At 38.8% G+C, this 24,517-nt stretch overlaps 1 protein-coding gene across 7 annotated transcripts in view; it reads right to left on the bottom strand.

Annotated features, from left to right (window-relative positions):
• The window catches only part of sipa1l2 (signal induced proliferation associated 1 like 2), a 116,002-nt gene that overhangs the window by 61,349 nt on the left and 30,136 nt on the right, over nucleotides 1–24,517 (bottom strand). For all 7 annotated transcript variants that reach the window (XM_023327308.1, XM_023327309.1, XM_023327311.1 and 4 more), the window contains 3 exons: nucleotides 11,179–12,915; nucleotides 5,032–5,165; nucleotides 3,068–3,256 (listed from right to left, as the gene is read on the bottom strand). In XM_023327308.1, coding sequence (XP_023183076.1) covers nucleotides 3,068–3,256; nucleotides 5,032–5,165; nucleotides 11,179–12,685 — 1,830 coding nt within the window. In that variant the 5' untranslated portion in view covers nucleotides 12,686–12,915. The remainder of the gene's footprint in view (nucleotides 1–3,067; nucleotides 3,257–5,031; nucleotides 5,166–11,178; nucleotides 12,916–24,517) is intronic.

Raw genomic sequence — 24,517 nt, 5'->3', positions numbered from 1 at the left:
TTTTTCTTACTTGTCTTTTTTATAATTATTTCTTAAATTGCATAGTTTATTCCAACATTCAATCATTGCACTCAATAATTTAGTTTGCACAAGTATGTAACTACATACATATTTTGGAAAAGTACAAATGCTAAATACTTGGATTGGAAATTTTAACTTTTATCTTATTTATTTATCATAAAACACTAAAATATGTTCATTTCAGCTCATTATTGATTTATAAAACAATGTGATTTACAAATACAATTAAAAATAAACAAAAACAAAACAGACAAGGAGGAAAAAATTGTAGAAATCTGGAATAAAATTAGTTGTATTTGTTGCAGATTAAATTAATCTTATAATTTGTTCACCTTTAACAAGTCATGTCTATTTTCTAGAAGTTTTAAAAAAAAAATACTTTAGAAATAAATGCAATTTGTGATTTCTGTTAATGAAAATCTCATCTCAGATTAAACAGATTTATGCTTTTTCTAGGCCATCAGTGCATAATCAGTTCAGTCATTGGAGAGTATAAGAAGAAATATGAATCAGTTTCTTCTTAAATCTTGGAGAAATTACAGCAGAGATTAAAAGCTAAGATTTGGAGGAGAGGATTCTTCTTGATCATGAAGATACTGAGAACAGCTCTCTTACTCACTCAGAGAGAAAAAATATTAAACATACAGCTGTTCGCACCAACAAAACATAGCCTAGTACCACTTATGTAAAATAAATATGCACAGAAAAAAGATAAATTCAACTTTCCAGACATGGGGGAGTAAAATATTTTACTCTCTTGGTGCAATGCTGACTTTTTTCTCATGAATAGATTAAAGTTGCAGAGGGGTCGACATAGTTAGAGGGACTCTAGGCAAGATTATACATTTGAATCACAAAAAAATATTACTGTCTAAATATAAAGTGTAGCTTCACTGGACTTTTTGGGTTGAAGTGTGTGAAAGATCAAGGTCATCTGGAAGAGCTTTAAACCCTAATTAACTTGCACTCTCCTCCTTTGAATATATTTCCTTATAATATGTCATCACCTTTTGCCCTTTCCTAATGGATTTGTCAGTTTCTCTATGATGTGTCTGCAGATTTCAAGGGAAAAGCTGCTCATTTCCAATGACATTTAACAGGATAATTATATGCAAAATCTGTAAATTTGACTGTTATTCATTTCTTTAGAAAGGACTCTCCACTGCTCTTGAATAAATGTGTAAAAAAAAAAAATCTGAAGAAACAAAGGTGGGCTTGGTAGAGCTTTTCATGATGAGAGCCTTTCCCTTGTCAGTTAGAATGATGGGCAAGCACTAATGAATGCAATTAGACTAATAAGCAGCAGATTTCCTGATAGTAAAACACGGCTAATGCTCCCACTCCCACTGCCGTCTTGTAGTTTCATTAGATGAGAAATTAAAGGCCTTGAGATCAGACAATGAATCCGTCTGACACCTGTGACTGAAGAGAACCTTCAGCATTATTAGGAGTTCAAGGAGAAAGACTTCCAGTTTACACCCTCCATCTTGTAAAATAAAAAACACCACATTAACCTCTTTTTATTGAAAGTAAGCTAATAAAAGTGAGACATTTTCACTAGTCTTGCAGCTACCGTTGATCACAACAGGGGCGCCAAATACATCCTATTGATAGTTGCAGAGATTGTTGGATTTCAATTAATTTTTTAATCTGCATTATTAATATCATGGAGCCCATAATGAGAAAAAAAATTCTACTATTTGTACTTCTAAGCCTATTTAAATGTGTAACATGGAAGCAGATATGCCAAACAATTAATCGGATTGATCATGATTAATCCATTATTGAAATAATAGTCGATTAATCAATAACTGGAGTAAAGCGACTCAAAAAAAGGCCATTAGGTGAAAACATAAACATATGCAGAGTAGGAATTAAGCTAAAACTGTTCTATACCTTTTGCATTTAAGTTTAAAAAAACCCTCCTTTTTCTGTAAATATGTTTTACCAAAACTAATCAAGTGGAATAGTTTTAGCTTGACTTGATTCAAATTTACTAAACAAATGCTGTCATTGCATTTCAGGAGTTAAAGGGTTTATTTTTTTATTTTAAAAAGAAGTTGAATTATTTTTTTACTTGCATCTTTTTTAGGATTTCTAATATTGTCAAATCTGTAGAATGTGTTATTTTTATCTGATTAATCAATTAATCATCAGAATAAACTGATAGAATAATTGATTGCTAAAATAGTCATTAATTGCAGCCCTACAAATAGAAGAGAATGGTTTTATTTTAGCCAAAACTGGGCAGGCAAGTCACAAATCCTTTAAATTTATTCTGAAACTGCATGCAAAGGAAGATCTGCCTTAAAATAGTGATATTAAGAAAACACTGCATTTCTCTGACGTGGTTTCCACATATTTAAAATAACCGAAATGTCTGGATTAGGGGTAATATCTGGCCATGTTTATGCACATTAGAAATCCACCATGATCAGAAGGAGACAGTTTCCAGTTTGGTCAGGGCTGACCAGTGACCTGCCAATTGGAAACTAGAAATACAGATGCTTTTATTTTTTTCTTGATAAGTAAGCATAAGTAAGTTCTGCCAGATTGTAATTCCAAAAAAAAGTTCTAGTTTTTTAATAAAAAAGTCTTTGCACTAGGAGGAGGTAGTTTATTGGCTGAATAAAAATTGGTTTGTTTAACAAAACTGTAGTAGAAACACTTTGGTCATATCACACAAGTCACATGATCAACAACTGGATGTTGCCAAACCATGAAGAAAGAAGACGACAAGTAGTTGAAGGATCATGTTTTTCTTAATGACTTATCACGTGGTTACATGTAATTTTAATTGCATTTCTTATTTAATCAAAACACCATGAGTGTGAAACAGTTTTTTCAACTTCAGCGGAATATTGGCAAAGTTTTGCGCTCATTTGCAATGGAAAAGTAGCTACAGAGACTCCTACAGTTTAAGCTAAAGTAAGACTTCCTGTTTGTTTTTCTAATGTTATTTCTACTTTTACTTGAGCAAATGTTTGGGTACTTTACCCATCTCAGATTCTGACCCCTGTCTGAAACATGACATGACTTTACTCACCCCTTGCTCATCCAGTTTGAGGAGCTGCTCTGGGACTCTGGGAGAGTTGAGAGCCAGCCTCAGACACTGGATGTTTAGCTCAGGGATGACGTATTCCAGGACTTCCTTAAGTGGCAGGCCGCGGGCCGTTCCATGCCTTGCCGTGGATGGAATGGCATCCTCCAGGATTGCTCCACGGAGAGTCGTCAACTGGAGGAAAAGATAAACAAACAAGATTTATTCGGTGAAGTTCAGTATGTAACTTCTGGCTCTTCTGTTACATATGCTGCCCTGTTATTCTGGCTGGTTGCTCTGTTGCAACGCCTCCGAATTACATTAAGGACTCAAATTTTAAATAATTAATAGAGACTAACCAGGCAATACACGTTGACTGATCTTCCACTATTAACCCCATTAATGTGCCAGTCAGAAAAAACACACACAGTCTGTAAGCCAATGCTGTTGTTTGGAACATCAAAGACATATTTACACCCATAAATCCCATTTCTGTCCACACTGACTATGGACATTAGTGTCAGCAGTCAATGGCCATCTGACGGAGAGGCTTTCTGAAAAGCAGATTACTTAACAGACTTAGTGCGGCAGGGAGAGTGAGAGAGGCAGCGGTGCAGGCAGTCAGAGAGGGCATTGGGGCTAAATGAGAGGAATTAACTCAAACAGACGCTCCAGTGGTTAGGAAGCTAAAACATTGTCTGGATGCAGCCTGCATGGCCACCATGACCCAGATACATTGCTTCATGACCGTCTGGCTTCAAATCCAGAACGGTGCAGGATATCGGTGACATTTCCCTGCCTGACACATCTGTTGCACCTGAATAATTCAGTGAGTGAGGCCAACCAGCATCAATCAAGGAAAGCTTTCGCTGCACCAGGCTGTGCATCTCAGTTTTTGGATTAATCAAGTCGTGGGAGCATGTGTGTGCAAGCTTAGGTGTGTGTTAAAGACAGCAAGAAAGCGAATATGATCACCACCAAACCCGATTGGCAGCTCTGGTGCCTGCATGACCGACCAGGACGGCTGGAAACATCGGGGAGCTCGGAGCAGATCTACTCTCACTGCATGACTGAGCCCTAAGCTGGCTGACCTTAACATGCCGAATGCAATGACTTATGAAATACACATGTTGTCGCAAGTAAAAAATGAATTTTGTAGCATGTATCATCTGATTCCACTAAATTTGAACTTTTCAACAAGCAACTACCATCAGTGAAACCAGAGTTTGATGTGCAGACTTCTACCAAATCCTGAGATTTATGAGCTTTTTTACATAACACATCAGGCATACACTGTATAAAATGCCATTTTTCTCAATGTCTGAAAATTAAATGGAACTTTTTCTGCTTTAACCAGAGGTGGGTAGACAACCCAGAAATTTCACTTAACCCGTTTAGACCTAAGTTTCAAATCTCTACCTGGATATTTTTGCTTATTTTAATTGTACGCAGTTCTTTAAAAGTCCTGTGCGTAAATATATTTGCCCCTTTGTTCATAACAACTGGAACTTTCAATGTCTAACGAGTTATTTTTGAAATTTACTGTCTATTAAAAGAGACTCATTCCAGTCCCTGCTGCTGTGAAATTACCGTAATAACCTGATATTGGCTGGAAGGAGCAATGCCTCCCCTTTCGGAAGAAGTTGGAATTTTTCAGATAGCGCAAAGTGTCAAGGAATTACAGTACTGCAAATTTGGCTGGATCGTCGCCGCTATGTTCGGTCTGGAAGGGTCAAGTAAGAGTTGCATTACTTCAACATAGTTTTATTGAAGTAAAAAATAAAAAGTAGCTGTTTAAGTAAGGAAATAAATAAAATAAGAGTAAAAATGTAATTGGTAAAGAAGCTACTCAAGTACTTAGAAACTGATCATTTAAGATATCCATCTTTTGTTATGCCTACCTTCTCTAACTCTTGCAAATACATTATTTCAGCCCTGCATCTACTTGTTAATTACATGCTGATTTTTACCTGACTGGTTCTGAAGGTGATCCGGTAGTTGTACTGCATGCCTTCTTTCTCCTTCCCATCGTCCAGCCTCTCCCTGCGGACGCTCACCGCCACGGGTCCCAGATTCTCATCCACCCCGAAATAATTCTGGTGCTCTATAGACAAGATATAAAAACAATATTCAGATGTTAAGGGCCAAGTCAACTGCTTTAAAAAATAAGAAAATACGTTTTTCATGATTAGACAAGGGTTGGTTACAGATGTCAAGATATAACAAGGTCTGAAAAAGCTTTCAAAAATGAAAACTTATACCATCTCACACTACGACTAATGAATTGAAGGAGCGCCACTCATTCTGAGTGAAATGTGGCAAACAGCTGACTGCAGACTCAACCACAGCAGATAGCCCAACTAACCAACTAATATCAGCTTTTTATACTTGAGTTAATTTAAAAAGGTTACATTTTATCACAATAAGAACTTCAAATTTACCTCTTTACTTGGTGATTGTATTTTTTGCTTAAAGAGTTTGAATGCAAAATATATAATAATGATGAAAATCACATGATTATGGCTGTAATAATCAATATTTCAGCAGCAGTTCTGTTTTGAATAAAAACAACTAGAAAATAAACATAATTTTTATTTTTTTTTTATTTTTATGCAAATACTGTAGAATTATACTATACTATGAAAATTGTTTAGGAGCCCATGCCTCATTAGATACAATGGCCTTGCTTACAAATCAGATTAATGGTTTCACACCAGCAATACATCATCCATCCATTTTCTACGCCTGCTTAATTCCGTCTGTGGACTGGTGCCTATCTCCAGTGATCAAGGGGTGAAATGCAGGGTAGACCGAGGTCAGCAACTATGCAATCATATACTCACACCTAAGGGCAATTTTAACGATCAATTCAGCTAGCATATGTGATTTTGGATGGTGGGATGAAGCCAGAGTGACCTTTATGAGGGGTGAGGCCATTTTGAACCCATCTGAATCCTTTTAAAACCATTTGCAACAGTGACAACAGTGTGTAGAACCTGTTTCACAGATCAGCAAACAGAGAGTCAAACAGAGCTTAGTGTGCAGTCTCTATATTTATTTAATCAGGAATGATTCGTGGAAGTTTGTAGAGCTGTCTTTCACTAAAATTATAGCTTAGCTGCAAGAAATTTGGGGCATGTTTACACCAGCTTTCCACATCTAGAGACTGAAATGTTCACCCTTTCTTAATTTTGCAAATTAGTTCAGTCAGATTGGGTGGAGAGCATCTGTGAATGTTCAAGTCTTACCACAGATTCACAAATGGACTTGGTTCTAGGTCATTGTAACACATGGTTATGGTTTGATCTAAATGATCCCATTGCATCTCTGGCTGCATTTTTAGAGACCCTTTGCTATTAGATGCTCAATCCATCTTCCAAAAACTGATCGATTTTCCTGATTCCACTACATCCCACATCATGCCACTACCTCTATTTTCAAAGTGACCATGCTGTATTCAAGTTAATCATTTTCCAGCTCCACAAAAAGTTCAGTTTTTGTCTCATCTGACCAGAAAACCTTCTTCTATGTGTTTGCTGTCTCTACTGCAGAAGACGCATCCTGTTGTCTTTCTATCAACATTTCATCCATTTTTTTATACATGCAAGATTTGTAGAGTTACCTGTAGCTCCTCCACAACTACCATTTACTTTTTTCTCCGTCTCTGATTAATTATTATATTCTTGTATTTTTATCTAGATGGCCATATGTATGCAGGTTTCCTCTCCGATTTTTGGTAGACAGATGGAACAGTGAGGCTCAAAGCTCCAGAAATTGTTTTATAAGACTGTCTTAGAAAAGCAGTGTCTTCAGTCAGAGGCTTCTTCAAATTCGCTATAACACAGACCACTACAGGAGATCTTTCTTGTCCACAGACATCACCATCTACAATAACTCTTTGAAGAATTTTTAATCAATATGAGTTATAATTTCCCTTTGGGATCAATAAAGTCTTTTTAAATTTTAATCAAATTGAATTGAAATGAAGAGTGAAAGTCTGGACTGGTCGCATACGGTTCTGTGTGTAATTATTTCGGTGTTGTAATACACAGGTGGCAATGTCCAAATGTCTCTCAGTCTCAGTTAAAACCTCGTACAGCAGGCTCCACCCTCCCACGACCCCAGACAAGATTAAGCAGGTATAGCTGATGGACGGGATTATTGGATGAACTCGCCAAGCAATTTGAATGAGTTGTTGATAAAAGGAGATTTGGATAAATTCTGAATTAAGTACAGAGTCAGACGATTATGGGAGGGACAGTCATTAGTTCAATGACAGGTTATGTGAACAGCGAGGAGCCAGACTGGAAGCAAATCTAACATATTTGGTGCACAATCTCTGAATAATAGATTAGGTGACCCACTGATCCGTGGAAATCCATCCCAAAATACCTACGGAAATTTCCCAGAAAATCTCCCAAAGATACAGACAGTTCACACAGAAATGAGTGAATCTGATTGTCCTGAATCTGATGCTGTGCATCTTTATTTGTACAAGCACAATTATACCACTCACCCACAGTGCAAGATGTCAAACAGCAAAGAAACATTGTAATAATCTTATGTCCAGACTGAAAATCAAATAAAAGCTTCACCAAGTTCATTTTTATTCTTGCTCAAACAGGTTTACAGTGAAAACATTAATGCCAACTTGGTTGTTGAAAAGCAGAACTTTAAACATTTAGTCTTAAATTCATTATTATGAAAACATAATCATGAGTAATTTAGAGTGTGCAAACTTTATCTTGCACTTTTGTACAGGACTTTCCACACTTATTGCTAATAAAATGGTAAATACAGTTTGGTTTTTATTTTTGTTTTTTGTAAAGTGTACAAAAAAAAAGTCTAAGGACAAAACACGTACCAAGTTGGGTTTTATTTACCAAATTGGGTTTTATTATCTGTGCTTGTCAATTTGCTCTACTTTTTTATATGGAGATGGTATCAATGTTCGTAAATGAAATAAATCCATTAAATCACACATAAAAAACACAATAAATTTATTTCATTTTTAAAACTTGCAAACTTGTTTTTTACGCTCTCCTAGACAGATTCATATTCAGATGAAGAATGTGTAAGAGTCTATTTTAGACATTTCTACCAGGTGAACCAACACGTCTGTACCTCTGTGCGTATATTTGCGTGTGTAGACTGTGGACAGGAGTGGAGCTTTGTGAGCATTTTGCGGGGTCTTGAGCAAACACTCTCTAATCCGGCCTAAAGCTGAGGAGATAGACCTGGATTCAACAGACCACAAACAAAGACGTCAGCAGAGGCCTGTAGCGCTGACATTTGCACGGGGAGTTCAGCCACGAAGGTTTTGAATTCATGCCATGGAGTGTGTGTTGTCTGTGTGCCGCCAACATGAAAAGAAGCTACATGAATTATACATTTATTGCATGAAACCAGGTTGTCTGGTGAATCCGCGGCATGTGAGCGACAGAGGGCCAAGGGGAAATACTACAAGAGGCATAAGTTCAACGTTTAGAAGGCAACTAGACATCCAATAGCAACTGCAGGGTGAATGAGAGGCCAACATCAATTTTTCAATCAATTTCTTTAACATGCCCCTGGTGCTCGTCGCATGCTCCACACCATTTGCAAAATGGATTACTTGACAATCATGTCAATAGGGATTTATTTTGGCTTCATCTCCTGTCCTGCTGACCCAAAAGGTGCACAGATCCCTTAAATAAAACCTACTTCTAATCCTGTTTTTATGTTAGGCTTACACTTGCTTTACTGAAAACCCTGACAAACCACATGCAACGTGACCCTGGCTTTTGCATCCAGCAAAGGTTAACCTGTTGGTCTGATAACATATACTGCCCATTAGGAAATCCTGGGGTGAAACATCACAGTTCGCCAGGGTAAGATAAGCTGTAGTCACTCAGTAAGGTCAATGTTCAGTCCAGGTTGATAAAAGCCTGCCATGTAACACTGACACACGGTCAACTTTATGGGAGAGTGCATTTGCTGTGAAGTGCAGGTGATGACAAGCTTGTCCATCCAATAAAACACCTCACAAAGGAAGGGCGAAGGCTAAATTCACATACTACGCAATAGGCATCTTCTGAAAAAGCTTCATTATAATATTTACAGTGCTTTCCAAAAGTATTCATAACCTTTTATTCACTTTTTGTCACAAACTTTCATTTATCTTAGATTGATTTTATGTGATACACAAACACAAGGTAATCCAAAGTAGTGATTTGGAACAGTTTGCACATCCATTATGACAGAATAAGTCTTAATTCTCACTTCAACCTAAACCACAATTTGCTCATTTTTATAAATATTTGCAGAATATTCGTATTCAAAAGAATCTGCTTTAAAAAATGTATTATAAATAGAGATATGAGAAAACATATAATGCCAAGATTAAATTTGTGTCATTGCTGGTGTGGCCCTCCAACACATTTCAGATTTTTCATGTGGCCCTGTAAAAAAATTAATTGCCCACCCCAATCTAATATGACGAACGAACTTTATGTTTGCTGTGTTCCCAACATGGGTTGCTGTAAAGTGTAAAGGGTCTTCCTATGGCTTTCTTCTTGCAAATCCTCCATAGGGGTGAGATTTGTAGAGTGTTAGTTTATCACATAAATCCTAATAAAATACAATGTAGTTTACAGCTGTAACATGACAAAGTGTGGAAACGTTCAAGGGCTAGGAATGTTTTTGCAAGCGACTGTAAAACAGACAGTAAAGCAGAGAACTTTGTTGGTATTTAAGCAGCTTAAGCTCCACCTGTTATAGGACAAGCAATAAGTGAAACAACATCTCCCTATGGATACGTGGGATCAAAGGTAGCTCCAGTCACGCCACACAGAGCATCTTTATGAAGAAGCTCAGACAAACGAGTGTAAAAGGTGAAGCAGCTGTTTTCTGACGGGCTTAAGAATGGTAATTCAATCAGCTCTGGGCAGCAAGAACAAGCGGTGAGAAAAACAGATATGTTGCAGTGATGGGTGTAGGTCACATGGCATTTCCAGTGTCAGCCGAATAGGTGTTTTAATGAGGAGTACCAAGACCTTAGCATAGTTCTGCTGACCCTGCAGCTTCATATGAGAGTCCCCACTCCCCACTGGTCCCTATGGGAAACAGCTGCAACACACCCTCATTCACCTCAGTCTTCTCACATGACTGATCAGAGTTTCTTTGTAGGGAGTGGGCTGAAATCTCAAGGAAGATTTGGATGTTTCTCTGTAAAGGCACATGGTCGACCCCAACACAAGCCGGCTATTGTTCTGGATGTTATTCCATCTAGTCCTACAGGAAGGTATCTGGCCTTATGAATGTATGCAGATCTAGCTGAACTTACATGATTCAAGGAAGGGCAAATGGCCTAAAGGACTCTGTATGGGCTGAACTGCCGGAATCAGTTCTCATTATTGAAGATGCGTGACAAAAATTGTGTCATCTTGTTCTCAGCCTCATGTCGTCCGCCCCTTCATGTCACAACCCCTGTGGCAAACCTTTAGCCTCCTTTCCAGTTATTGTGTGGTTAGTTTGAATTTCATGGGTGTGTTTATGTATGCAGGTAACAGCTGTACACAACTTCCATGAGTCGCTGCTCTGGCTATCTATGCAAAGTAGGAGTCGCTGCTCTGGCTATCTATGCAAAGTAGGAAGGATCGTTAGGTAGGACAGGTAGGTAGAACAGCAGTTTTTCAGTAAGAGATCAGATTTTGTAGCCATGAGGAAGTACGTACTGAAATATTAAACTCCCCCTGCTCAGTTCTAGTCTGATGCGGCGGGAAAATGGCTCACCAATGCTTTTTTTCTCAGTAACCAGAAAAATAAAATGAGATTTTCCGGTCCATCAATTATTTCCTCGTAATAGTTGTTCCTCTGCCATGACCACTGTATTTACTGTACAGTTGTAAACCACACATGACAAAACACAATGACATATACTGCCAGGGGAGCTTGACTCGGTGTGTCTTGTGGACCATGAAAGGTTTGTGAGAAAACAAAAATCAGAAAAACATCTGACCGCACGCTGTCAGTTCGACCTTGTCCCGACCATCCTGGACCCGTTAGTCATTGAATAGTTATCACAAAATCAGTGTAAATCACCCTTGTCAACAGCAATTTTCAGTAGTAACTCTTACCTCTTCCATAGAAGAACTTGTGGTAGTAGTATGCTCCAAGATCAATGTGCTCAATAATGTAGCGTTTCACCTTCTCCCTGTGGATTGGCTGGTTTTCTCTTGGCACCTCCAGTACAGAGACGCCAGCATTGGTACAGTGGGAACTCAGAGAGGACTCAAACGAGCAACTCTCCGACATGCCACTGTAATTGGCACTGTTGGCTCTGGAGAGGGAGATCTTCCTCTCCCCCTCACCGCCAATCTCGTTACGAAAGTGCGGACAGCTCAGCACCAAGTTGTTGCTCTTTCCGTCGCCCTCATCCACATCCAAGTTCTCCTTGGGATTCAGATCCTCTCTGCTCCCAAGCGGAGATTCGAACATGAGTTGATTTCCACTGCTGCAACCTGCTCCTCCAACGTCTCCAGGCACAGCGACAGTGCCGCCTCCCAGCACTCCACCTGCCGCAGCCCCAACACCAGCTGAGGCGGCCGAAGCTCCAGTGGTGGTGTTTTTTCTCTGGCTCAGGTTTGCCCGGCTTGCCACGGCTTCACTGATGTTGAAAAGCACACTTTGGACGTCGTAGTGGGCGAAGCATTTCTGAAAGCTCAGGGGTCGCCGGTCGTCCTCTAAAGAGAGTCTCAAGGCATCACTTTCACTTTTAATGGTCCTCAGTCTCCTGAACAGAGAAGTTTCTGTTGATTCTGATTTAAGACGCCTCATAAAGGACTTTTCCCGTTCCCGGCTGTAGAGGAGAGAACTGTCTATGTAATCATAGCCTGGAATGTGGACTATCTCTCCCCGGGCAATCTGTGCGGCTGTCTGTAAGCTTGGGGACAAAGAGGCATCACAGCGTAACAACTCTGGGAATCCCAGAGGCGGTATGCTCCGATGATCCAGGTTGTCAACTCTGTAGCCTCTGAGCATGGTGAAGAAGCCATCCCCACCGAGGCCCTGGCGGTCAATGGAGGACGTGCTTCCGTATTCACGGTGCAGGGAGGCTCCGGTGTTGGGATTGACAGCGTTCTGGTCCATTATATCCTCAGAGTCAATGTCACTAATGGTCACATCACTGTTGCTCCGCTGACGGATCGGGTGGAGACCCTTTAAGGGAGAGTGGCAGAGAAGGTCGCTGAGTGTGTATTTGTCAGTGTAGTCCACTTCCACACACACTGCCTCGCCTTGCTCCAGTAAATCCACAGCAAGATCTTGCTGTCCGTTCTGGAAAACCGGAATGACACTCTGGTAATTGGGTGAAGGCCGTACATCCCAGCCATCTTTCCGTGGCGGCCATTCTGTCACCCTAGCCCTGACGCCCATTTTGGGCATGGCAGGAGTACCGTTTGTTTTCCCTGCACCGTCAGGTTTCACCTGCATACTGGAGGCTGGTGGTCCCATGCTGCCATTCAAGGCCTTGAGTTTCCTGCTGAATAACTCCTCTGACTGCATGGCTTTGGAGTATTCTTCAGGGTCTCCCACAAATCCCACAAGGGTTGGTTTGTTATCTGTTCCAGGGCTCAAAATACTCATATCCTGCTCGCAGATTCTTTGAAGAACAAACTTTCAGGAAGTGTCTTCATCATGTCATGTGGCTGGAGGGGGATCTCCTTTCCTCAGTCAAAGAGAGAGCCGTCATCATAACTCACACAGGACGGGTGGCATCACTATCAACACTTCAGGACGACAAGGACACTCAAGAACAGCAGAGTCTTTTCTTACAGGATACCACCAATACAGAAAGGCAGTTGGAGGAGTTGGATCTGCAGGAAAGACAAAAACAAAAGAGAAAACTGAGCACACAGCAAGTGAAAATTGTTCATTTTAAACACAAAAGCATTTCTTCCCCGTCATAATTAAGGTACATTCAGCTGAGCTGCATAAATGATTTTGCAGCTGATCTAAATCGTAGCAAACCTTTATAATGGGGTAAAATTGAGGCTGTATTAGTTTATGAGCTATGTAGTCTGCATGACAAAATACTGCTAATTAGTGTGATGGGAGGAGAGGGTGCCATTATAGGTTTACAACTAGATAGATATACATTGTTGTTGCTGTCTGCAGCCAGTACTGAGCAGATGGTAGATAAGCAAATCACAGTAACAAGAGGCAGATGTTCACTCAAATGTTTGCATGCCAATATCTGATCCTACCACTCGCACCATCACAAACCCAAAAGATTATAAAGAAATGGTTTTGTTATAATTTTTTGTTTCACAAGATGATTGCTGTGGGTATTAAAATGCAAACTATCTGGGGCAGATTGTAAAGGAAAGCAGTAACTGATCACGCTTTGTCACACTCCACTCAGCAGCCATTACATCAGAAGACAATATTTGCTCAACACTGTGTGGTCAGATATGCTGGGAAACGGAGGACACAGGCAGACAAAAGCCTAATATCAGCAGTTTTACTTATTAACCAGAACATCTGAGGGCAAAAAAAGGGAAGTAAACATTGGTTTTCTTGTCCTTGAAAAACAGCCTTTATTTCTTCTTGGGGATTTCCAGATACACGTCAAATATTTGGTTCTCCTTCTATAACTTATATAAATATATAATGACCATATCCAATGCAATACAGCTCTGGAAAAAATAAGAGACCACTTAAAATGATCATTTTCTCTGATTTAACTTTTTATAGATATATGTTTGAGTAAAATGAACATTGTTCTTTCATTCTATGAAATACTGACAACATGTTTCTGAAATTCCACGCAAACATTTTGTGTTTATTTGCAGAAAATGAGAAATGGTCAAAATAACAAAAAAGATTAAGCAAATTCAGACCTCAAATAATGTAAAGAAAACAAATGTTGTTTCATTTAGAAACAACAATACTAATGTCTTAACTCAGAAATCAATATTAGGTGGAATAATCAGAAGATTTTCAATGGGGTTCAATGCAGTGGTCTCTTCATTTTTTACAAAGCTGTATAAACAAAAAGCAAATATCTCATTCAGTCTGTGAGAAATAGATATTGTAGGTAGAATTGTGGCAAAAAACACCATATTATATCACATGTATTTCAACCAATTGCCCAGTTAGCATACTTTTAAACGTTCAGTAACAAGTTATTGGGAGTTAAATTTAACTAAAAATTTTTTGTTGCTAGTCTATTGTTTGTAAATCTACGTGTGATGCACGCACAAACTCAGCCAGTCATATGGACCCGTCTATTTTTGTGTAGACAACTTGCAAAACTGAACAGTTAAAGATAAACAACAATAAATAGCTTAAAGTAAAAAGAAGAAGAATTTACAGCGTCTAAAAATTTACAACAAGGTTAAAACACCTATGATTCCTGCCAGTCTGTGTGCTGTGATCTGCTTGATTCACTGTTCACATATGTCTTCCCAAACACCTGTCCATGTGGGAGACAGCTATGCTGAGAGCAGCTGAAGTACTAGTCAAAGTAAAGCGCTAAGATAATGTAGAACACAAAAAACTTTGTAGTTTATTTTAGATGGACAGAATGTAAGTCAGTCTAAAGCAGGGGTCCCCAAACTTTCTCCTGTGAGGGCCACATAACTTGTCCCTTCTCTGATGGGGGGCCAGGGTCAGTTTGTAACAGAAAAAGTGTGACGATTGTAAGAGTGCTAAACATAAAAATGTATTGTTTTTCAGAAAGCACAATCAAAAAACCTTTTCTGGATTCTTCAGAGAACAAAAGTTAGGAAATAACACTATTTATGAAATAAATAATAACCAAATAACACTGGGTTCTCCACATAAAAAAAAGGGTTAGGGTCAATTATATGCATGTATAAAATAGTTACTAACTAGTAGTTAATAATAAAGTTCATTACTAACATTTATTTTATTGCAAAAGTCCAACTTATCAAATAAAAATGCACATATATGAAAATACTCTGGTATTGTTCAGGGGGCCGGACCAAATGTGGAGGCGGGCCGCATCTGGCCCGCGGGCCGTAGTTTGGGGACCACTGGTCTAAAGCATCAAAGAGCAAAATTTATGAAGCAGAATTTTTATCTGTGAGTTTTATCCACACATTAGTAATAAGAAGCATATTGAAATATGCTTTGAGCCAATGTCCTGTCAAAACACAAAAATTATGCTAAGATTAGTCAAGCATATAAAATAAAGTACACATGCAAACATTTACCAAGAACTTCAAAAGGACTTTTATATAAAGCAGGAGAACTTTTCTTAACGTTTTGTCCACATATTGTTAAAAGGAACCGTACCAAAACATGTTGAATTATTAAATTATTCAACATAAGAGGATAAAGATGCTAACATTAGCTTAGCATTCCAGCAAATAAAAACAGTTTCAAGGGGCGAGATGTGAGTTTATCAAAATCTGTAGCTGTACGTGATGAGTTAGATATAAAAACAGTAGTTAAAGCAACATTACAGAAGCTTTTATGACCTTGCTAACCCCATGTGGGAGCAGCATAATATTATAGATATACTGCAGGAAAAAAATAACTGGCTACTGGATAGATTAATCAACTTTCCACATGTTCCACTACTGCACATGTTTTACTTTGGGTCTATTAGGATTATATAAGTGAGATTCGTCTTTGGGTTCCTCTCTTCAAACACTTGTGTTTGCATTAAAGATCATGCTGCAGCAGATCTGGCTAATGAGTCTTCAGCTCTGACCTAAATACTTTTTTCCTTGTTCTTTGGAGCTCATGGTGTGCACCGCATTAATGTGAAAACTGCTCTGAGTTATCCAGTCATCCTTCCGCATCACAGAAAACATGGTTCCAAGTGATCAGTAAAGATAATAAGCTAAGCTGAAGCTTCTCTCTTCCTAAAGTTCAGCTGTAAACACAGCAGATGAGTGTCGCTTCATGCCCTAGTCTTCACCTCATCTTTTATCCAAGAGGTCTTTTAGTGTGAAAGCTGCAGATCTCACGTAATTGTTTACATTTGTCTACAATGTTTGAAATCAAAAAGGAGCATAGCCTATTTTGAGAAAGGGAAAATGGTTCACAATGAGATTAGTTGCAAGCCAAAACCAGATAGCATACACACTGAAGGAAACATTTTAATTATAAAGTAAAGCACTCACAGCTGCCTGCATGGATGAAATACAGGTTAATGCGTGCATGCATGACCCAAATATGCAAGGGAAATATAGTAATTCCTCATGTAGACTCAGTGCTAAATCATTAAAAGCCTTTCTTCTCCTTCATCAGGAGGCTGTTTATGAACTCGGTTTCAATAACCAGCAATAAAAGGCGACTTAATGCTGCGTCTCATTTATGGGTTCGAGAGGACAGCGCCTTACAAGCTTGTGCAATGTGAATGCATAATGCAGCGATGTGCCAAATAATGAATAATGCAACATGTGACCGACTGCAACATAATGAACATTAGAAAAGTGGAATATCAACACAGATCAGATCAGGATTTGAAAGGGTCAAATAGGCAAACATGACTTTGAAGTGTTTGTTTTTGTTTCCTTTAAATAGTGAAACAGGAAATATTTAAGTATCTGAATCTACTCCCATCAGTTTGATGTTATATTTAAAATTATAGCTTAAACTCTTGGTTAGAATTAATATTTAATGGAAGAAATAACAAGAAAACAGTGAGTTATGATCCAAAAATGTAGGTTATCCAGAATGCTTTGCAAAAGTATTCCTACCCTTTTTATTTTTTTCCCCATTTTGTCACAATTAAAACATAACTAAGTTAAAATTTTATTCCTGCACACTTTGCATCACCCCAAAAAGTTCACCTTTGGTCTATCATTATTACTAGAAAATCTCATTCTGCATGTTTTAGTTTACCCTAAATGGGAATATGGAAACTGGATTTCTTATGGCCTTCTTCCAAAAAATATATTTTTTCCTCCCACTATTTCATAAGTGAATAATTCAGAGTACCGTACATAGCTGATAGTTTTCATGTGGATAGTTAAAGTCTGCTAAGCTGCCAATGCACCTAACCAGAGGGGCAGCTTTTCATTGGCTGATGCCCATTCTACGTGGGCATCAGCCAATGTAGACGTGCATGGCCGTCTCACAAACACACTTAGCTTCCCGTTAGCTAAGTACAGCATAATGGCAGAACTGATACAACTTCTACACCTTGAAGCCTGTCTGCTACACAGTCTTAGGTTAGCTAAACATATCAATATGCAATGTGTCTGTATCTGACATACACTAAAGATTTTATTTTAGCAGAAAAGGCTTTGGACTAAACTGTTACTCGTGTTAGCCACGTTAGCACCAAGTACAGCTAGTCAATCAACTATCACTGTGTTAGGGAAGCACTGATTAATAATCGAGAAATAAATATCAAGCCTGGAAACTTGATATCGTAACAGACTGAATGTTATGTTTTTAACGTAATCTTTGCTCGTCTTGCTGGGCGCAGGCGGTTGCCACGGTAACAGGTGTGCTTGAACTACAAAGAGAGAGAGAGAGTAAAAAGGTAGGAGTGGTTTTGAGTTGATCACCTGTTCGGGTTACTTTACCTTTGTTTACCTTTGCTGTGGCGCATTACAGCCGCTGTAGTTTCTAAACGTTGGACTAATTACCTCGTTCATTTGTGAGTATATGACATTCACAACAAACATCAAATGGAACAAATATATTTCATAAAATTTTTGCAAACAAATGGCTTCTACCGCGGTAATTATGTGAAATTAAATTAATTATATCCCAGCTTCAGAAGATTTGCCTTTGCCTTTACAGAGCTCTTTGGTTCCTCCTATCAGTCTGTAGCTTCTCATATTGAGGTCACCAAACCAAATTTCAGATCTACCATAACTGACTGACACCTGCTGGCCTCAGGTTTTGCTTGTGACTGAGAAACCAGTAACCTCCTCCCAGATGATGACATGAACTTGTTAGTTCCTCTGTCCATTGTAGAAGCTGATATATTGTGAAAATCAGGTAGAAATGATGCAGTAATCGAGTCATGTTTACATAAAAACAACGTGCCACGAGGCTTTGCTTGTGAGACTTGCGGTCACGTGGGTCGGTTGTGGGCGGAGCTTGGTAAGGTCCATTGCTGCAGCACCTCCACAAATTTAGTTTATTTATTTAGTTAGTTGTGCCATTCTCTGTACCAATTTGGAAAAACTGGTTAAAAGTGCTCTGTGAGATATTTAAAGTTTGGGATATTGTTTTATAATTAACAATTTTCTCCTTGTATGCTGTGTAATCCTTGATCTTCATGATGCCGTTAATCCAATAATGTTCTCCACAAATTTCCAAGAACTTTGTGTTTAAATAGCTATTTTACATACAGGTGACTCAATTTACTAATTAAGTGACTTCTCATGGAAATTGGTTGCACTGGGCTTTATTTATAAGTATGAAAATAAAGAGGCATGATTTTAATTTGTAAAAAAAATATAAGAAAATTACATATTTCATTTGAAGTTCACAATTATGCTTTGCTTTGTCGCATTGATACATTAAAGTATTAAAATGTTAAGGCAAAAAACACAAGATTTTTATTTTCAAAGACATTTATCAAAGTAATATTTTTCCTTTAAGTTGTGACAAGGAGCAGAAGTGACTCCAGCCAAACTCTAAATGTCACATGTTGACCAAACGCTGCCTCTTCACACTCACAATTAGGGCAGGTAACAGCAAAATGTGGCACCGGTGCATGAAGCGGGATCAGAGTTGACACTCTTAACAGAGACGTTTCTTTACTTCTGGCTGCGAACAGGAAGAACAAAGACACTGACATAATGCAATCTGATTGCAAGGCAACAAAACAGCATGTCTGACCTTTCGCTGCTGCCAGTGAAAAAGATACCTTAACAAATACCTTAAGTTATCTGGGATAAAAAGCATTATGCTGCTATTAATTGCTCAGCTCAAAAACAGAGCATTCTGAGTGAATTTTCTTAAACTCTTGTTTACATAAGACTAACAAACAGCAGACCAGACTATTTATGTACACACAGTCCAGCATGTCTGCATTTCTGTAGCTAAATGGGGTCAAATAGGGCAAATAGGTCCTTATTTCATGTCAGAGACAGGACAGGATAAGCCAGGGAACATGGTGGTCTGTGTTTCCTTTGCCTTTTCTCTCCTAGCTACTTTCCCCCACCAAAATGATTGATGCCAGTAGTTATAACACGTCTCACTCTGCATCTAGCCCACAGTTCCCACGACCAATGGAGAGCGCTACTTGGTCAGCAGATTTCCTGCTGGAGTGTGACCTGAAGGCTGTTTTCTGTCCTTTCTTTTGTTGCCGTCTGCACAGGAGAGGCAACAGATGGAGGGTGGGAGGTCTGCTTTTCCAGCAGCCCTCTGCTAACTGGAGTAATGCACTGCTATTAGGCCTGTTTTAGGCACAGGGCCTGGTGTACAAGGGGACTGGATGGAGATAGGGAGAGACATGGAGGCCTAATTACAGTAATGAACTCATTTTCTGTCTCTGATGTTGGATAGTCTGTCTTTCATCTTGGTTCATCCAGATGAGCTGCCCTGCAGTTCAGCCAGGTCTTAAAATAATCCCCTGACATTGTGGCCTGATTAAAGGCTCCATAGATATTAATACACTGTCAGAAAAGTGGGTACATTCAGTCCACCACCCTGAGATTAATGCACTTCTGTTGCTAGAAGCAGACTTCAACTGAACAGGATGTAAACCGATTGTCGCTACAGATGTTCTGATCAGGAGTTTTTCTCAGATTCCAATATTGATCCAGTCAGATACTTATCTACAATAAAAGTAATAAACAGTATATAGCTTGAAAATTCAGTAACTTTCAAAACAAATGTGGATAAATCAGTTTTACTCACCTATCAATGTCATTCCAGATGCAGTAATATGTGTTTTTCTTAAAACTATTTTGTCTCAAAATTGTAATTTCCTGAAAAGAAAATGGTCTACACTACAGCTAGCATGTTTACTTTCTGTTTTGATATGAGTTACTGATGATTCTGTATATATATACAGTACCGACCAAAAGTTTGGACACACCTTTTAATTCAATGAATTTCCTTTATTTTCATGACTGTTGACATTGCGGATTGACACTGAAGGCATGAAAACTATGAATAACACATGTGGAAATATGCACTAAACAAAAAAGTGTAAAACAACTGAAAATACCCCTTATATTCTAGTTTCTTCAAAGTAGCAACCTTTTGCTGTGATTACTGCTTTGCACACACTCTGCATTTTCTTGATGAGCTTCAAGGGGTAGTCACCTGAAATGGTTTTCACTTCATAGGTGTGCCCTGTCAGGTTAATAAGTGGGATTTCTTGCCTTATAAATAGTCATGAAAATAAAGAAAACCCATTGAATTAGAAGGTGTGTCCAAACTTTTGGTCTGTACTGTAGATATATATAAAACTGACAGTCAAGTTTGAACAAAACTTAGAGGAAACGTTGATCTCCTGCTTCATAAACTTAGTGATTTGCGTTGAACATCATCAAATTGAATAAACTGTTTCAGCTGTTTTCTATTCAACTCTGCACAGCTAACCAGGGACGTGACCAACATAAATTTGGTGCAGTGTACCTGTCTCAGGAGTTGAGTTTCATCAGACTTTATTACAGATTGAAATTGAAAATGTTGCAATCTATGGAACGGAAAAAATATATATTTTTGCAACTGGACCAGGATTTCTCAAGTTAACTAGAACAAAGAAGCAAAACTTGCCAAAAGTAAGTTTTCTGGATATTACGACAGATCTAAGATTTGTTGAAACTTCAGACTGCCATTTCAAAATATACTAGCAAAATCTGAAAACTGTAAAAAAAAAAAGAAAGAAAATCGCTAAACAAAAGAAGTACAAGATCGTCCCTATTTATACATCAGAGATTATGTTTAACATATCAGGGGGTTTTGTACCTAACTAAAGAAAATACATCAAAGTGCAAGCTGGTTTTTGATTCAAAAACGAAACAGATATCTCAGTTTTTGACCTGCTGGTCAATCTGGATGTTTGACTAGTTCATATAAGTCATTTCATACCTCAGCTTTATCCCTTGTTCAACTGAAAGGTATATTTGTCGTCAATTTCTTTATCTGTCACAGCTGGACTCTAGTTAACGTGAAGGCACCCAGACTCCAAATGGACAGAAAGTCCAGAGAGACCTTACTGATGTATCTGAAGCCCAGTATTTTTCCAAATGTTAAAGAACCACCGAGTGAAGCTGATATTGCACAGTTTTTAGTAAATTGGATGGTTCATGTACAAAGGTGACCAAAACAACATGTCTGCACAAAATATCAAAATTTGCATAGATGTCACAGGAGGATTTTATTGCATGATCCTGACACTGCTGACTGCATCGCTTCAAACTCTTAAAAACAGTATTTACATTATTTTGAAACCATATTCCTCTAAACTGTAAAACGTTTCACTACATCCTATCAAATGCACGTAACATCAAAGCCAAATATGTTTTTTTTTTGGGGCTGACAGGGCTGCCGTGCCATTCTGAGCCTGGAGGTGAAAACAAGCCTGTGATTAAGGTCAATTACATTTAATGAAGCCTTGTGTAATTGAGTCATAAAAATGCTCCTCTGTTTGCTGCAGACAGGAAGTCATTGCCGGCCTCGTCCCCAAGATGACGAGCTAAAACCGTCACCATCTTCCCCCCTCTGCAGCCGAGTCAAATACAAGCCAGGATGATTACTGAAGATTTCCGGCTCATGCTAGTCATCATAAACTGATTCAGGCAGCGTTGCCACGTGGAGCAAATTTACAGCTTCTTCCCAGCACACGCATTAGCCCATTTGTCTCTGTTCCAGTTACCTGCCTGCCGTCATCTTCTGTGGAGACGTTGCATCCCATCAGACGTTTGGATGTGTCACATTGTGTTCATCGTTAACAGCCAGGACGAAAAAGAACCCGAGTGGAAAGAAAACAAACCTGAAGGCAAACTCTTTATGCCTTGCTGCCCACTATTTGATTCCTCAATAAACTCACAATAAAAACAATGAATCACTTGCAATGTCACTCCATACTCAAAAATGATCCAGTCCACCCTCCAAGGACATGATTTAAAACCGAATAAGAGCTCTGCTTTCCATCCTTCACAGAATAGCATCTGTTTTCAAAGTTGCAGTGGAAACTGGAGGTGTGTGTGTGTGTGATGCATCAAATTCATCACACTTGCAGTAAGAGAAAGACGGGGGGTCACGTCTGTACCTAGACAGCCATTTTCTAGTTTGATGAAAAAACACTTGTGTTTCTGCTTCAGTGGAGCAATTCTTCAGTCTAACTGGGTTACTGCAAAGTAGAATGCGAAGTTAAGAGGAGAGTAGAAAGCGGTGGGGCAGGAAGAAAAGAGTTGGGCGGGAGTTTTGCCAAATCTCGCTCAAAGCGTTTTCTTCAGTTTAACCGCAGATGCAATTAATTGGGCAATGTTAGCCTTAAGAGTTCATTACAGGGGCCTGGGAAACCAGGCATGCCTTCCTCCCCAAGTGCTTCCATAACCAGAGGACCCTTCTGAAGGGGTATTAAGACTTTCTAAGTGTGTATCTGCACCACTGCTCGCACTCGCTGATGCTATGAAAGTTTAAATCAAAACACACCATTCAGCTTCTCACTCTTTTATCTGCAGGCTCCAACAATTCAGCGTCACAACGGGGAAGAGTCTCCCAATTAGCGCTGATGCCAAAGCCTCTCCATTGACAACCCCCTATCCCGTCTTCCTGCACACAGCAATGCCTCAGTGCATCTGAGCCGGTAAGAGCCCAGTTCTCTAACTCCACCCTTTCTTAGAGCTCCAAAAGGAACACCCACGTGTGGAAGCATTGCCTGCAGGGAGTAATGCTGAGATTTTAATGACCAGTGTGAAAGCAGGGTCACACCCTCAGTAGGAGGTATGGAAACCAATGAAATTAGTTGCACTCAGCTCCCTCTGATATGTGGAAACAAGAGAAATACACCCAAGCTCATCCAAAAATATCCTAAAGGATTGCAAGTGTTTATTTAGGTTAATCAGGATTGCATGAGTTACAGAATTTAAGCAATTCAGCAACATCATCCATTAGTTAGGATGTAGAGATATGTCTCTCACGAAGGCCAGCAATAATGGAAAGATAGGAAACCCTTGCTGGTAAATCTGCACAGTACATGTGTCTGTTTTGTGGACAGAGAGGATATTTGCAGTATATTTGAGTTGTGATGCTTATGAAAATCTTGATCTAACCCGAGATGCAGAGACGTCACTTTCTTAGAGCAGCATATCATCAATCGCCATAGAAACACCAGGCAGATAGACAATGTGTGACAGGAGGAAAAGCAAATGTTTGCTTTTAAGATGTGTCAAAAATAAATGCATCACATTCTTATTGTTGTAGAAATTGTGACGCTCATTTCACTGCGATATTTAAACTGCTATTCGTTTAAAAACCAAAAAAATAAAATACTTTTGAAGAATTTAACACAGAACACAAACCGGCTTACATCTGGGTCGACATCCTAAACACATGACTGAGTCTACTGAGCAGCAGGATTTGGTGAGAACAAGACTTTGCAGACACTTTTACATGTTTTTATCTGCATACCGTGAAAATAAAAAGCCCAAAGCAGGGATTAACTCGTCTGTTACAGACCTGTTGGATTGCCTGTGAAGACACAAAATGTTTTACTCTTGAATGCATAATGCGCCCAAGTCTCTTCATTTTTAATTATTCATCTGCCATCTTGTCTTATGCATTGCACCAGGATTCCCAAGCTATCTCTGCTACTAAAACTAATTTTGCAGGGCGATAAATTGTCCCAGTAATTATTGCGAAAAACTATAACATTGTTTTGATTTTCAAGTAATGGGATAAAAATGCAAGTTTGTCTACACTAGAATTGAAACACAACCAAAAACAATAAATAAAGACCTACACACAACAGAAACCACAAATAAAATGGATCATAAAGTCTGTAAACAAAATTGACAGTCAGAAAATATTAAACTTCAGAATGGAAGTTTTTATGAAATTAACTGAAATTGCGTATTGCATCAGACTTAACCACAATCCACCTTATCGAGCACAACCAAAATCAATGCAACCCAGGGTTTCTCCCAGTGTATTATAAACCTGGCGGGTCACCAGGCTCTACGTGTGGCCCCACCAGGCTAAATCTTTTAAAATGTTTGCATTTTTAAGACTTTATGGTTGGTTTTCAGGTATTAATCTTCCAATTTTTTAATAACACATAATTATCAAGTGATATTTTCAAATTTTCTGTCAACTTTAAAGATTTTTTTTCTCAAAAAGACAATGGACCATTGGATGAATGACTGCCGTACTGCCCAACCGCCAAGCTTAGCAAGTTTTCCTGGGGAAACCCTGCAGTCATTTAAAATATCTCCCCTGAACTCCAGAAAAATCTTGAGAAACGCAGAAAGCTGTGTGCAGTACACATGCTTCCACGGTGAGCAACAATTAAAGGCT

The sequence above is a fragment of the Xiphophorus maculatus genome, chromosome 22, assembly GCF_002775205.1.
Source record: "Xiphophorus maculatus strain JP 163 A chromosome 22, X_maculatus-5.0-male, whole genome shotgun sequence".
Taxonomy (NCBI): Eukaryota; Metazoa; Chordata; class Actinopteri; order Cyprinodontiformes; family Poeciliidae; genus Xiphophorus; species Xiphophorus maculatus.
Note: the sequence above shows the minus strand (reverse complement) of the source record. Positions and strands in the feature narration are given on the sequence as shown.